The sequence below is a fragment of the Phascolarctos cinereus genome, unplaced genomic scaffold (genome assembly GCF_003287225.1).
Source record: "Phascolarctos cinereus isolate Bilbo 61053 unplaced genomic scaffold, phaCin_HiC Scaffold_5;HRSCAF=322, whole genome shotgun sequence".
Taxonomy (NCBI): domain Eukaryota; kingdom Metazoa; phylum Chordata; class Mammalia; order Diprotodontia; family Phascolarctidae; genus Phascolarctos; species Phascolarctos cinereus.
The window spans coordinates 16,933,686-16,949,754 of record NW_027555958.1 but is presented as its reverse complement, the minus strand read 5'-3'; the positions used below and the strand labels follow the sequence as shown (position 1 = coordinate 16,949,754).

Genomic DNA, 16,069 nt, shown 5'->3' with positions numbered 1-16,069 from the left:
AGGGGAGGAGGGGAGAAACAGTCTCAGGTTCATCCTTTGTGAAATGGGGGGGTGAGCTAGATGGCCCCGAAAGTCTTTTTCTGCTCTCCTATAAATTTGTGCAGTAAAGGAAGCAGGATTTTCCTTTAACACATGAGTATCTGGCAGCATCCCAGGTGCTTTGTTCCAAGTATCAAGGCTCCTTCTCAGACAAAGGGGGTGTAAGAGAATGGGAGTGCCCCAGGGCAGTCTTTGGAGAAACGAGTCCCTGATATTAGCTCATCTTCTTGTGACCTACCTCTTTGTCCTGAAAGAGAAGGATGGCTTTATAAACTATTTAGGGGCAACATTTTCAAGATATGTGGCATCTTTTAAATAACCTACTGAGGGGAAAATGTTTCTTCTTCTATACTTCAGCATGAGCTCTGACTTTCTCACTCCTTCCTTCATCCCTGCAGGCCGCCCTGCCTACCTGTTGATGATTATTTGGGAGGGGAGGGAGGAGAAAGGAGGTTGACACAAGAAGAACAACTACTCCTGAAGCCATCTCCCAAGGCATGGAGGGTTTGTTGAGTGTACTTAAGGCAATGTCTACATGAACAAATGAACAGAACAGCAAGCATCTGTTAAGTTCCCACTGTGTGCTGGGCACTCAGGATCCAGAGGCAAAAATTAAACAGATTCTTGAAGCACTGAATTGAGGCATGTTCCAAGTCACCTTTCCCCCATCCTTGTCATCTATCACTCAAACTCAAGTGGATAGCCTGTTGCTTTGGAAGTTCCATCCAATGATGGAGACCACAGCTCATGCACGCCATCCCATCCTGCGTGTCCATGGCTTCCTGTAGGTTTACAGTGTCCGCCCAAAGCGCCAGAAACCTTCTTTGCTCTCTCCCAGCAACATAAGGGTGCCTGTGGCAATAACTGACAAATTTCTGGTGCTTGAGTATCTTTGATCATCACCTCTTTCTTGTTACTATGAAAGTGATCCACATTAAAAGATGGAGTTAAAAGATGGAGCTTTGCCAAGAGAGAGTTTGGGAAAAGACTCAATTGTGATGTGGATCCATCTCGACTTGGATGCTTCTCTCTTCAGGGAATCAGAACCCACTTGCTAGGAAAATAGGCTCATGCTGTTGAATAGGGTCAACGGTTCAGAATTCTCTCTTCACTTTCTCCTCCATGTCATATTCTACTCATTGACCTCTTGACATTTATGAGTCCTCACAACCTTTTTGTTCCCAACGTCTTTCGTTTGTTCTGTTAGAAACTCTTGATCCTTACTCGGAGAACAGGACTGTCCACAGAGGTATTTCTCATGTCGTTTCAATTTCTGCTCTATCTAGTTGCTATTAGCACACAGTGTAGATGAGTGCCTCCGGAAGGAAGACAAACATGCTCATACTCAATGTGCCAGGAGATACCTTTAGAACCAAACAGCCACAAACAGCATCCAGTGTCCAGTCCGAGGCACAGACCTAGCTTCCCGTCATCTGTCCATTACACAACGATGTTAAAAGCCCGTGGAGGATCAGCTTAATCTGAATTTACGTTCAGGATGTTTTTGCCACCATGGCTCTAACAACTCAATCTTCAACATGAGAATGTCTGACGATGCTGAAAAATGTATGTCTATAAGGAAACAACTACATAACACAGACCACCCTGAACTGTGGCTCATTTAAAAAAAAATGTATCTTAAGCTCATTCTTCTTTAACCTTAGATTAAGGTGAATGAATAATGAAACCAAACTGCAGATACCCACATTGTGCTCCCATAGCCCACCCTGCATATATTTAAGGGGGTTGCTAAGATGGAATTTACCTGCGCCACATTCTCGTTTGTGGGACTCATTCCAGGCTTTTGCCTTACAGTGTTTGCTACAGGTTAAAATTCCATAACATCGAAGACACGGCGTGAGCCGTACCCCTATGGAGCGACCACACTGGTAGCAAAACTTGAAGAAGGGTATCCTGTGGGAAAGAAATAAATCCCTGCATCAGTCAACAGAAGAAGAATCTGGAATCCATTTTCACTTCCCTTTCCTTCTTTCAAATGTCATCTTCATACCACCTAATATTACATTTTTTAGAGGAAAAAAAAACTTTTACAATATTGGCTTGAGGAGCAGCTAAGTGGTGCAGTAGATACAGCACCGGCCCTGGAGTTAGGAGGACCTGAGTTCAAATCTGGCCTCAGACACACTTACTAGCTGTGTGACCCTGGGCAAGTTACTTAACCCCATTGCCTGTCAATAATTAAATAAATAAAAATAAAAATATTGACTTGATCTGAGATGGTGGAATGAACACTTGCTCTGGAGTCAAAAGGACCTGGATTTCAATCCCAACTTTGCCTTTCATTACCTGTGTGACCCTGGATAAGTCCCCTCACTTCTCTGGGGCTCTATTTTTTCATGTATATAATAAGAGGGTTGGACAGATGACCTCTGAGGTCCCTTCTAGCTTTAAATCTAATATTTAAATTTTTTTCAAGTGCATAAGGTCAGAGATCCAGAGCTGAAAGGGAACTCAGAGGTCAGTTCCCCCATTTTACAGATAATAATAATAATAATGACAATGATGACATATCATAACAGCCGATATTTCTACTAAGCACTTCACAAATAATGTCTCATTTGATTCTGACAATAACCCTGGGATGTAGGTACTATGATCCCCATTTTACAGTTGGGGAAACTGAGGCAAACAGAGGCTTAGTGACTTGCCCAAGGTTACACAAATAGTAAGTGTCCAGGGCTGCATTCAAAGTCAAGTCTTCCTGACTCCAAGCCAAGTTCTCTATCCACTGTGCCACCTATAAAGAAACAGAGGCTTGGAGGCTAAATTGTTTGTCCAAGGGCTATTGGGGAGTTAGGAGGATTAAACCTAGGTCCTCCTGACTCGAGTCCAGCACTGTCCTCTCCACCACGTTCAATACTTCAAGAAATCCAAAGTTGCATCAGTGTGAGTATCTCCTCTACCACTGCAGACTATAACAACTCTGTGATGCAGTCAAGGGACCATGAGAGCTTCTACAACAGAAGACAAATACTCCATCGTTGGGCTCCCTCTTGAAGCCCTTCCAACATGGAATGGTCTCCCAGAGCTTGTGCTATACTTATACAGCCTTCAAAAAACTAAGGTTGGTGTTCTGGCAAGACAGTTCAGTGAGTGGCCATGCTCTCAGTGAGAGCCTGGCTCTCCCTTTGTTTGGGAGAGGAGGGATTGAGCAACACTGACAGTGAGAAATTTTATTATGCCCAATAAAAGAACAACCAAAAAGAGAAGGCAAAGGAATAATCTTCATGTGAGAAAACCTTGCAAGAAAACGCCTTCAGACACTAAAGAAATAAATAAGCCCCTCACTCGTCCTTCCTTCCCAAAAAGGCCTCAGTATAAAGAACAAATACTATGAAGTAAAAGAGGGCAAAACAAAAAGTCTCCAGAAGGAAGGCACAAGATTACAACGACAAGCAGGCCACCAGAGAAGAGACTGGGACTGGCTCCAGAATGGTTGAGGAACTCGAGACAAAGTGAAAACTGCTTCAGCAGAGAGATGAGAGTGTCATTGATACAAAGAACTCCAGAGTGAGGGAGACTCTATCTCTATCAATAATGTTGTCAGAACCTTCTGTGCAACCTACAGTCTTAGAGTTTTCTAGAACAATGATGCTGGGAGCAGAGACCGTCAAACTGTACATGACGATCCCTGTGGACCTCATGTTAACTTAGTTTTGAAATATAATATTATCCATGTTTTGTTATGTTCTTATTTAGCTTAAAAAATATTTCCCAATCATATTTTAATCTGGTTCAGTCGGCACTCAGGAGTGTTATGGGGCCACATGCAGCCCACATGTCTGACACTTATAGTCTAGAACATGAAGAAGGTAAATTGCTTGCCCAGGGTCTCGCAACCTGCATACTCTATAAGTTGGATCGCAAACCTAGGTCTTCTTGACTTTGGGACTAGCCCTTTATGAAATATGTCACGCTGCCTCTCTTAACAAAATAGCAAGATAAAAAACAAATGCACAAAAAAACCCTTAACATTTCTGTGTATTACTAGCAAAAATCCAGGAAAAAGTGATAGAAAGAGAAATAGTATTTAAAACAAGGTGCATTAAATATTTCAGAATTAAACAAAATAATACAAAGGACATCAATAAATTTTTTAAAAAATGATTTTCATGAAATAATAGGAGAACTAAACAGTTAAAGGGATATTCAATATTCATGGCTGGGTCATGTCAGTATAGCAAAAATGGCGATACTATCTTAATTCACATAAAAAAGCAAAAAAAATATTGCAGCAAATACGCTCTCTGGCCTTACACACACACACACACACACACACACACACACACACACTCACTCAGAGTAAGGCTAGCTCCATCTGCCCCTCAGCATAACCTGAGGGGTGAAGAAAAGGGTGTGTCTCTTCTTCCACCACCACTGGCTTAAGTGCCTACTGACTGTTCCCCTCACTGTTAGTTGCCAGTAACTAAAGCCCCAGTTCCATTTCACCACTTAACATCAATTAACTTTCGCCAAAGGATGTTTACTTCAAAGATATAGAAAGAATAAACATAGAAACATTTTCGCCAATACCTTGAAGACATTCTCCCCCATTTCATCACTGTCTGAGTACAGTGGGCTCACTCAGCACTATTCTTATCCCACATTGGTTCTGCCAATGTGAGACCAAATGTGACATGGCTGCCAGATGCATCCTCATCTCAGACATCCTGGCTGGTTCCAAGGGTTACTCTGGAAGGCCACTCCTTGCTCCTCTGGGCACTGATGCTTTCGAATGGGGCCACATGGTGACCTTGCTGAGGAGGACCCAAGTCCTGTTCCCTTTCAATAGCGATTTTCTAAGTGTGGTCCAGGGACCTCTGAGGGTTCATAAGACCCTTTAAGGGGATCTGTGAGGTCAATAGATCAAAAAGAATAGGATAACCACAGAAGGCCAAGGGAGATTTTTTTTTTAAATAGAAATCAGGGAAGAGATAGGAGTGAAATTAGAACTCACATAGAAATTTCAAGAAATAAATCACTGATTTATAACAGAAGCAGGAAAATATTAATAAAGCAGTTATTTCTCTGAAAATAAGAATGAAAAATATATAAATCCAGAGATACCAGTTACACTAATCAAAGTCACAAGGTAGAAGAATTGCAATACAAAGCAAAGCAACTTGAAGACAAGTTTTAGCAAGACAATCTTTGGCCTCCCAGAAAAACATGATAAAATAAAAATCCCACACATATTTCAGAAATCCTAGGAGAAAACTGCCCAGAAGTATTTAAGCTAAACAGCAAAGTGCAGATCAACAGAATCCACAGGATTACAGTAGAAACTATGTTTAGCACATGTGGAATTGAAGTCACCAAGCTCTAGCTCTAGAACTTCCAGGTAAAAGAAAAAAAGATGTAAGCAGCCACAAAAAGGCAGCTTACTTACCATGGGACACCTGTCCAAAGTTCATAAGATTATTCTTCAATGATGAGAAGTGAAAGAACAAGCAGAAATATGATAATACTGAAAAGCAGAGGGGCAAAGTTTCACCCAAAGATAACTTCTGAAAATTAACACAGAATCCTAACAGGGAGAAATGATTTGATAGAATTAATGACTTCCCAGCAATTTTTTTTTAGATAACCAGAGTTGAACAGTTTTTTGAAATGCAAATACAGCAGACAAAAGAAACTTTGAAAAAAAATAAACAAATTCAAATAATTTCAAACAGGTAAGCCAAGGCCCACGGTTTATTTACTTCAAGGGAAAGGGGCAAGGCTAATATCCTTTGGTAGTTCTACTTCCCTATGAGTCAGTGAGGGAGACATATCAGCTATCAGCTAACATGAGAAATAAATAATCTTGAGAAGAAGAGAGCAGGGGGAAAAAGCATTTCTTGAAATCTGGGTGCTAGAGGTAAAGATGATTCCATCACAAACATGGAAATTAAAACAACTCTGAAATATAGCTCTGATGTTCAACAAGTTGGCAATGATGGTTTAGAAAGATTGAAAAATTCAATGCTGGCAGGACTATAGGAAAACAGACACAGTAATTCAGTGCTCAAAAGAAATGTATAATAGTCTGATCCCTTTGAAAAGAAGGAAAATTGTCATAATTGCCCAGATACTTTGGCCTGGTAATCCCATTACTACGTCTCAAGGAGATTAAACAGCAAGAAAAAGCCTATCTGTACAAAAATACTCATAGCAGCATTATTTTTAACAACAAACATTTTAAAACAACATACATTTCCTATTATTTATAGCTGAACAAACATCTATTGTGTCTGTGTCAGAAAGACACAGAGATACAATGAAATATTATTATACTATAAGGAGTTTCTCATAAAACAGTATGAAACTATGATGAAAAAAATGAAGAATGAGGGGTGGCTGGTCTGGTGCTTTTCCCAGAGGTTTCCAAGAACAATTTACCAATGGGAAAAGGGGCCCAAATGCTCTCTTCCTGCATATGTTAAAAATCAGAAGCACCTGATAAATATTTATTGAATAACAGGTTGATAATGTGATGACCGCATCAAAATAACACTCAAGTCCAACTTATCTAAAAAGAAAAAAACCGAGTGAGTGAAGAAGAGCAGTTATCTAGACTATTATGTACAGGTCAAAGGGGAAAGTGAAGAACTGGAGCCTAGATACATAAATCTTGGATCGACACTATGGATGGACAATGAGGTGGGAACAGAATTGAGCCAAGAGGAAGGAAACATATGTGACCATATTTGGGAAACTGTATGGTGCTTTTAATGGTTTCAAGCTTCTACCTGAAAGAAAAGCCCATCTTTTGAACTCTATGCTTCCAGTGAGCCATGGAATGAAAGTCTCTGAAGAATTAAAGTTGAAGGTTATCCAAAAGACAACAGAGTCACACATTGAGTGAGCAGGCTGCAACATCTTCGTTACCAACAGAGAGTTGGGAAGAAGCAAAGTGAAAGACATAACTAAAGAGGTGTATGGCTGGAAAATGACTTAATAACAAAAGCAAAGGATGATCAGTAGACAGTCATTGCCTTCCATGGACCTCCATGCAATGTCAAGAGATCTAGAAAAACGTACTCAGCAGCTCCAGTAGACCCCCTGTGGAAGACGTGGAGGAGGACATGAACAAGTCAGCACGTGATGGAAAACTGCATCTGATAATTTAATTAGTTAATTAATGAAAAGCATTTATTAATCACTTCCTATGTACCAAGCACTATGCTAATCATTACTGGGACACAAATGGTGGTCCCTTTTCTCGAGGAGGAGCTAAAAGGAAGGACCCTCATTGACAAGATCGGAGATTTATCTAAGTAGGCAAATACATGGAACCTCCACAAAAACTAATCATTTAAAGGCCAAAGAAGTTGTACAAAAATTCAGAAAAGAAGCCATCTTAAACAATGCATTTTTAGGTTACAATGCAATAAAACCAATAATCAACTGGGAAAGTATCATCAAAAATACAGCCCTACGTAGGGATTCAAAAATGACTTGGTAAATAATGTGTAGGCTGAAGAACTGATGGGAGAAATAATATCAGATCATATTAAAGATATTGCAACTATAAATACAACATCTCAAAGTTTATGGGATGCAGCCAAAGCAGCATTCAGAGGCAAAGTTATATCCCCGAGTGTTTTATTAACAACACAGGGAGAGAGAAAAATTGATGAGTTGTTTGCATTTGAAGAAATTAGAAAACAAGCAAACTAATAGGTAATAAGTAACCACAAAGCAGGAAATCATTAAAATCAAAAAGGAAATCAGTAAGTTGGGGGGTTTTTTGTTCCCAGTAGGAGGGGTGTACAAGGGAGTGGGGGGTGGGAGAAGATGCTTGTTAATAGGGGGAAAAAAACAATTTAATTGTTATAAATAAAAATGAAAAAACAATTAAATCGATTAACAGATTTTTAATGCCAACAAAACTGATAAATGTAATCAATTAGCAAATTTAATCAAGAACAGACAAGAGGAAAATCAAATTACCCAAATTGCAAATTAGAAAGAGGAATTTACAACAAATACGAGCCAAATACACAACCAGTGGAGGTTTGTACCCACAGCTGTGACAATAGATATAATAATTAGAATCTATATGAACATTTGGGCAGCTAGGTGGCACCATAGTGCACAGAGCGCTGAGCTTGGAATCAAGAAGACTCATTTTCCTAAGCTCAAATCTGACCTCAGACACTTACTAGCTGTGTGATCCTGGGCAAGTCAATTAACCCTGTTTTCCTCAGTTTCTTCATCTGTAAAATGAGCTGGAGAAGGAAATGGCAAATTGTTCCAGTATCTTTGCCGAGAAAAGCCCACAAATGGGGTCACGAAGAGTTGGGCATGACTGAAACAACTGAACAACAAAAATAAGAATATTTACAAAATTTTGACACAAAAACTGAGAAAACAGGAACAATCAAAAGAAATTAACTCAGATAAAGAAATTCTAAAGGCACAAATGAGCTACTATGTCAAAAAATACCAGGCTCAGGAGGAATTGGGACTTGATTTTATCAATACTCAAAGAAGAATTAATCCTTGTACAGTATGAGAGTGGATCGACTCAGGGACTTGGAATCAGGAAGACCTGGTTTTGAATCCTGCTTCACACACTAGTACTGTGTTCACCTCTCTGGGCCTCAGTTTCCTCATCTGTAAAATGAGGAGCTTGAATTTAAGCTCTGGGGTTCCCTTTCAGTTCCAGATCTATGACTTCATGAACTGTTTTCAAAAATAGAGAGAGATGGCATTCTGTCCAATTCTTTCTATAGTTCTGAGCCCCAAAACCTGGAAAGAAAAGGGAAGAGAACTCTAAGCCAGTATCATGAATGAATATTTATATAAAAATTTAATAAGATACTAGAAAATCAGGGACAGCAACATTTCAAACTTATTCATTATGATCAAGTAGGGTTCATGCCTGAAGTTCAGGAAAGGCTTCAACATTTGGCAAGCAAGCAGCAGAACAGAATACAGCAATAAAAAAATCAGTCATATGATTTTATCGATAGAGGCAGGAAAACCTTTTATAAAATAGAATGCACATTTTTTAATTAAACACTAAATCCTACAGGAATAGGAGTATTCTTTTCTTCTTGATATGAAAAAAACTATGTGAAACGTAGAGCCTAGAATTATATTTAATGGAGAAACATTACAGATTCTCCTACTAAGATGAGCAGTTAAACAAGACTGCCTACACTCACCATTACCATTGGACCTTGCTAACTATAGCTGGAAGACAAGGAAAATAAAATTAAGAGAATAAGAGGGAAAGGGGAAGAGGTATTAATATTTCTATTTGCAAATGATAGGCTGCTACATGTAGAAAATTCAAAAGACTCCGAAAATTGCCAAGATAATAAATAGTTCTAGCAAAATGGAAGAATAAGATAAAGTCACAAAAAGCTTCAGCACTTCTGTAAATCACCAAGAAAAAAAAAGAACTAAATCAATTGGTAGGAAGAGAAGCATCATTTACAATAATGGCAAAATGAATCACATTCACCTTCCAAGATATAGACAAGATATATGTATCAAGACAACTGTAAAAGAATTTTAACAGAAATAAAGGCAGAATTAAGTAATTGAAGAGATAATCAATGCTCATGGCTAGGTAAGACCAAGACAGCAAAAATGGCAATAATGCCCAAATTGATTCACAGTTTTAATGCAGTAACACTCAAAATGCCAGCAGTCTACTTCAGATAATTAGATAACAAATGCGTTTACAGGGACAAATAGACAAGAAGATCAAGGGGAAATCTTGAAAAGATGAGGAGAAAGGTGAGCTTGTACTGCTAAACCTCAAATTTATGCTCTGAAAGGGTAACTATCAAAACTATCTAGTATTAGATTTTAAAAGAAAAAAAAAGAGCAATGGACCATGATAGGTCATTCTGAATTCAAGCCAAAGGTGTGTAATAACAGACAAGGATTTGACCGATCCCAGATCCCAAAATGGTGGAGGGAATCACTATACAATAAAAACTACCCAGTCCTTCCCTTCACCTCAGTCACCCAGAGGAATGGTCGCGTCTGGTTCTCTCCATTAACCACAAGAATTTTACTCCCCTAATTAATTCTCTGACATTCTTCTGACCACAATCCCGTCATTCCGTCTCTCCCTATGCCTCATCTCCCAAACTTATCTCCACGCCCTTTCTCAGACCTCCATTTTCTCTCCCCTCTCCTCCCTCAGAGTATCTTTGTTGTTTTGTTCAGTCTTGCCCAACTCTTTGTGACCCCAGTTGGGTTTTCTTGGCAAAGATATTAGAGTGGTTTGCCAAGGCCTCCTCCAGTTCATTTGACAGATGAGGAAACCAAGGCAAACAGTTAAGTGACTTGCCCAGGGTCACACAGCTAGTAAAGATCTGAGGCTGGATTTGAACTTCCTGATTCTAGGCCAGGTGCTCTATGCATCATGGCACCACCTGTTAATGTCTCAGGACATTGCCCCTGTTCTAATTTCACTTTCCTCCCTTCTGAATTTTGACCTAATATTTGAATCAATTCAACTCTACCCTGTCCTCTACTGCTGAAACTCTTAGCCCCTTGACCTATGACCTTCAGCCCTTGCCAAACCCCATCTGGATTACTGCAATCATCTACAGAGAGCCTTCTCCTAATGTCCTGTTGGAGATTTCTACTAAGTCAACCCCTATGATACCCACAAGTAGAAAGCATCCTGGAATTTCTGTCATCACATTAAGCATTAGCTAGAACTGCACATGTGAAGAGTATTTACATAGCCAAAATACCCTTTAAGTCACACAAACATTTCAAATCAAGTGGGTTTTTTCCTCAGCAAGGAGAAAAGAATACTGAAGCCAATGAGACAAAAACTCTGGCACAAGTAAACTTTTAAGAGAACAAGATGAAATACTGGAAAGGCAGGACACAGAGTAGACGTCTGGGGCCAGAAAGACCTGGATTTGAATCCTACTTCTGACAGATACTGCTTGCGTGAGGCAGAGCCCACCACTGAACCCAACTCTCAATGCTTCAGGCCACTCCCCAAGCCTGAGCTTCAGAAAAACTGAAGTTGACATTGGAGAGGGAGTTTCCTATACAAGTGAAATCAAGGTCCTGGCCAAAACCTAACAACCTTCTAGATCACAGAGCTAGAGTTGGACGGAACACCAGAGGCTGGCAAGCCCAGGCCAACCCCCGCATTTTACAAATTAGGAAGCCAAGTCCTGGGAGATTAAGTGATCTGCCCACCAACCCCCAGCTTCCTAGCAGCAGAAGTGAAATGTGAACCCGGGCGACAGAGACACAGGCTCCCAGATCTAGAACAGGAAGGGATGGCTGAGGTGCTCTGGTCCAACCCCCTCATTTGACAGGAGGGAAGGAAAAAGCCCAGGGAAGTTCAATGACTTTCCCAAGGTCACACAACTAGTCAGAGGTGAGATATGAACCCAGATCTGACTCCACAGGCTGTGGATAGAATCCAAAGGGCACAAGCTCTGGGCTACTTCCCACACCAGATAATTTGTTCAAAATTTAAGACTATGTTGCTCTTCCTCCACAAATATCTCCAGAGATCAAGCAATCACCAAGCATTTATTAAGCATCCACTGGATGCCGGTCAGTGTGCTAGAACCTCGAGGGGACAAACATGGGGAAAAGGAAGTAAAGGGATAGGCAGAATAGTGTACTGGAAGGAAATTCAAACAGCAGAACTCTGCCCTGGAAATTAAAAAAAGCAAAACGCCTAAAAGCAATATGGTCCAGAAGAAGGGATGCTACATGTAGAGCAGGACAACACTTGTTCCAAGCCTGGGTCCGCGACCTTGATCAAGTCACTCCCTCTGCTCTCTGACTTCCTCCTCCCTCCCCCACCAGGAAAGTCCGACTTAGCTCCCAGGCCTGAATGCTCCCAGTGCCACAAACCTGCTCATTCCCCACTTACCACAATAATGCAACATGAAATAGATATGATTCTCATGTGATAGCACAGATGGTGGAATCAGAGAATCTGGGTTCAAATCTAGCCTCTGACATTGACTAGCCATGTGACTTCAAATAGCTCTCCTCCCCTCTCCGGGCCTCAGTTTCCTCATCTGTAAAATGGGGGGAGGGGGCACCAAGGTTTGGACTCCGAGCTTCCTTCCAGTTCTGAAGCTATGAGCCCAGCTCCAAGTTCCCCAAGGCTTTGGGGGCCTGAGTTTTAAACGCTTCATTTTATTTTCAGGATTGAGAGAAGCTTCTATGATGAAGAGAGGACATTACAAACCTGTCTAGGGTTGGGGAGGGTTGCTGTTTTCCCCTCACACTTAACTGCATGCCGAGCGACTTTAGTACAGCTGTTAATATCCCGCCGTCAGAACGCATAAAGAAAAACTACAGAAAAGCATAAAACAACCAACCCCAAACAGAATAAACTATGGGAAATCAATCGATCCTCCGTCAGCCAGTAAAGTAAGCAACGGCTTTTTTCTTACGATTCACCCGCTAACACTGTTCTGGGAAAGAAGACAGTCCTAAGACCGAAATAGCCATCACCGCGGCAGCATCGCCCCAGATGGGTCTAGGTAACGCACGGCGCTTGTCTTCCGCCGCTCGGGCGCGGCCAGGAGCGGCCTCAGGGCCAGTAAATAGCATTCCCCTAATGCTATGACCAAAAGATGAGCTCTTCAGCGCCCTCTTGTGGGGCTGGCAAGCACCTGAGCTGCACGCGGGCAGCTAAGAGGACGGAGGGCTGGGACTTGATGTTGAGAAGTTGCGAGTTCAAGCCCTGCCACAGAGACTTGTTCCCTATGTGACCCTGGGCAAATCACTTTGCCTCAGTTTCCTCATCTGTAAAAGGGCCATAGGAGCACCACCTCACGAGGCTGTCATGAGGATCAAATGAGATAATAGATGGAAGGCATTTTGCCAACCTTAAAGCACTCTATAAACGCTAGCCCTTGAGCCTAAATGACTTGCTACAAAATGTCTCTGTAGTATACAAAGCATATAGAATATATAGCTTTGCACAGTATGTCGTTGCAATATAGTACAGATCACTTGGACAGAAAAGGAAATTGATGAGAAGTTTGGAAAACAAATTACAATATTGGCTCAGGGGCACAGTATAATTGGTAGTGTCCAGGGCCTACAATTATCCAAACATCCACCAAAGCTCTCCCTCTGTGAAAAGCAGAGGAGTGGGGAAGGTGGCCTAGCCATTCCAGGTCTTAAATTGTATTCTAAAGCAGCAATCATCAAAACTGCCTGGTCCTGGCTAAGAAATAGGGAGGTGGATCCGTGGAATAGGTTCAATATGCAAGACACAGTAGTCAATGACTATAGTAATCTATTATGTGATAAACCCAAAGGCCCCAGCTTCTGGGAGAAGAACCCACTCTTTGAAAAAAACTGCTGGGAAAACTGGAAAAGAGTATGGCAGGAACTAGGCATAGACCCAAATCTCACACCATATACCAAAATAAAGTCAAAATGGGTTCAGGACTTAGATATAAAGGCTGATACCATAAGTAAACTGGGAGAACAAGGAATAGTTTACCTATCAGATCTATGGAGAACAGAAGAATTCATGACCAAACAGGAGATAGAGAACATTATGAAAAGCAAAATGGATAATTTTGATTATATTAAATTGAAAGGTTTTTTGCACAAAGCCAATGCAACTAAGATTAGAAGGAAGGTAGAAAATTGGGAAAGAATTTTTACAACCAGTCTCTCTGATAAAGGCCTCATTTCTAAAATATATAGAGAATTAAGACAAATTTATAAGAATACAATCCATTCCCCAATTGATAAATGGTCAAAGGATATGAACAGACAGTTCTCAGATGAAGAAATTAAAGCCATCTATAGTCATATGAAAAAATGCTCTAAATCGTTATTGATTAGAGAAATGCAGATCAAAACAATTGAGGTACCACTTCACACCTATCAGATTGGCCAATGTGACAAAACAGGAAAATGATAAATGTTGGAGAAGATGTGGGAAAATAGGAACACTAATACATTGTTGGTGGAGTTGTGAAATGATCCAATCATTTTGGAGAACAATTTGGAACTATGCCCAAAGGGCTACAAAAATGTGCATACCCTTTGACCCAGCAATAGCACTTCTAGGGCTATATCCCAAAGAGATCAAACAAATGGGAAAAGGACCCACATGTACAAAGATATTCATAGCAGCTCTTTTTGTGGCGGCAAAGAATTGGAAATTGAGAGGATGCCCATCCATTGGGGAATGGCTGAGCGAGTTGTGGTATATGAATGTAATGGAATACTATTGTGCTATAAGAAATGATGAACAGGCTGACTTCAGAAAAACCTGGAAAGACTTATATGGTCTGATGCTGAGTGAAGTTAGCAGAACCAAGAGGACTTTGTACACAATAGCAGCCACGTTATGCAATGACTAAGATTGTTAAACTGAACCTTTCTCAGCATTACGAGGATCTAAGACCTCTCCAGAGGCCTCGGGATGGAAAATGCTGTCCACATCCAAAGAAAAAACTATAGAAGTCGAATTGCTATCACTTATTTTCACCTTCTCTTGAGTTTTGTTTCATCTTTCTGATGGTTCCTCCTATTGGCTTTAATTTTTACTTACAACTTCACTAATGTGAAAATATGTTTAATATTTTATGGGTATGTAAATGTAAAGCCTATATCAGATTGTGCCCCATCTTGGGGAGGGTGGGGGGAGGAAGGGGGAGGAAGGGGGAGGAAAATTTTCAACTCAAAACCATATGGAAGTGATTGTTGATAAATCAAAATAAATTAATAAAATTTAAAAAAAAGAAAAGAAAAGCAGAGGAGCAAACAATTCTTGACCCTTAGTGATAATTTCATTTTTCTAGAGGTAGGAAGACAAGCATAATGTTATTCTAGATATGCTTCTCACTAACAGGAAGTAATTGATCGGGGGGACAGAAATGATGGGAACTCGGGGGAGATGTCACCACCCGTCCTAGAGAAGCAAAAGAGAACCGGGAATAGTCTGAAATGTATCGGAGATTTTAGGACAGGAGATTTCAAAGGGTTTAGAAGAAAGATAAGTAGGATCCCACAGGATAAAATGCTTCAGAGAAGTCGGCACAGAAGGGATGGGAGATGCTCAGAATGAAATACTGAGCACACAAGGAAAATAATCCACCGAGGGAGAAAACATGGGATCTGTCTAAAGACACCAACGTGAATGCACAAGGAATTCACCAGCCAACTCAGATTTTTAAAAGAAATGTACAGAAAATGGAAGCAAGTCCAGGTAACCCAAGAGGAACATGAGAGCAAGACACGGTTCTATTAAAATAGCGTGAGGAATCCTAAACCTGAGAACGAGCTGCGGCTGGCAAGGAAAGCTAAAAACAATTTCAAAAAAGGTTTTTGGGGGGGTTTTCACTTATATTGGCAGGTGGGAAAGGATCATGGAAGACTTACTATTTTTGCTTGGGATGACTGGAATGATGGTAACTAACAAGAGAATGCCAATTTTTCTTTTGTTTTGGTTTTCTCTACAGAGAAAAAATAACATGAAAAGAGCAGAACAAAAAATGATTAACAAGGCCTTGATGGGCAGTAAGAGAACATCTAGCTGCCCTTATGATGAATTCAAGTCACCTGGACTAGATGAATTGCATCCTCGGGTCCAAAAAGAACTAGAACATTGGCATGCTAAGCCACTGTCAGTTAACGTCCGCAAGATCGTAGAGAAATGTAAATGTTCTAATTTTCAAAAAGAAAGAAGAACCAAGCCTGCAAACTACAGTCTACTGAACTTGACTTCCATTCCAGAACAGAACATTAAAGAGACAGCTGGTGGACAAAGAGATAGGAAAGTGGTCATTACAAAGTGGCTTCGTCAAGAACAAGCCACACCAAAGTTGAACCAAAAAACGAATGACCGATGCCAGAGGGGCTGTGGGAGACGAGGCACAACGATGCCTTGCTCATTTGTCATTCGGTTGTTTTTCACTTACGCCTGACTCTCTCTGACCCCATTTGGGGTTTTCTTGGCAAAGATACTGGAGTGGTTTGCCATTTCCTTCTTCAGCTCATTTTATAGATGAGGAAACTAAGACAGAGTTGTGATTTG

The 16,069-nt window shown here is 40.6% G+C and overlaps 1 protein-coding gene across 1 annotated transcript in view; it reads right to left on the bottom strand.

The window, feature by feature from the left end:
- ANKMY1 (ankyrin repeat and MYND domain containing 1) overlaps positions 1-16,069 on the bottom strand; it is a 149,803-nt gene that overhangs the window by 5,139 nt on the left and 128,595 nt on the right. Inside the window, 1 exon segment of the mRNA XM_078154702.1 lies at positions 1,805-1,953. Within this exon segment, the coding sequence (XP_078010828.1) occupies positions 1,805-1,953 (149 nt within the window).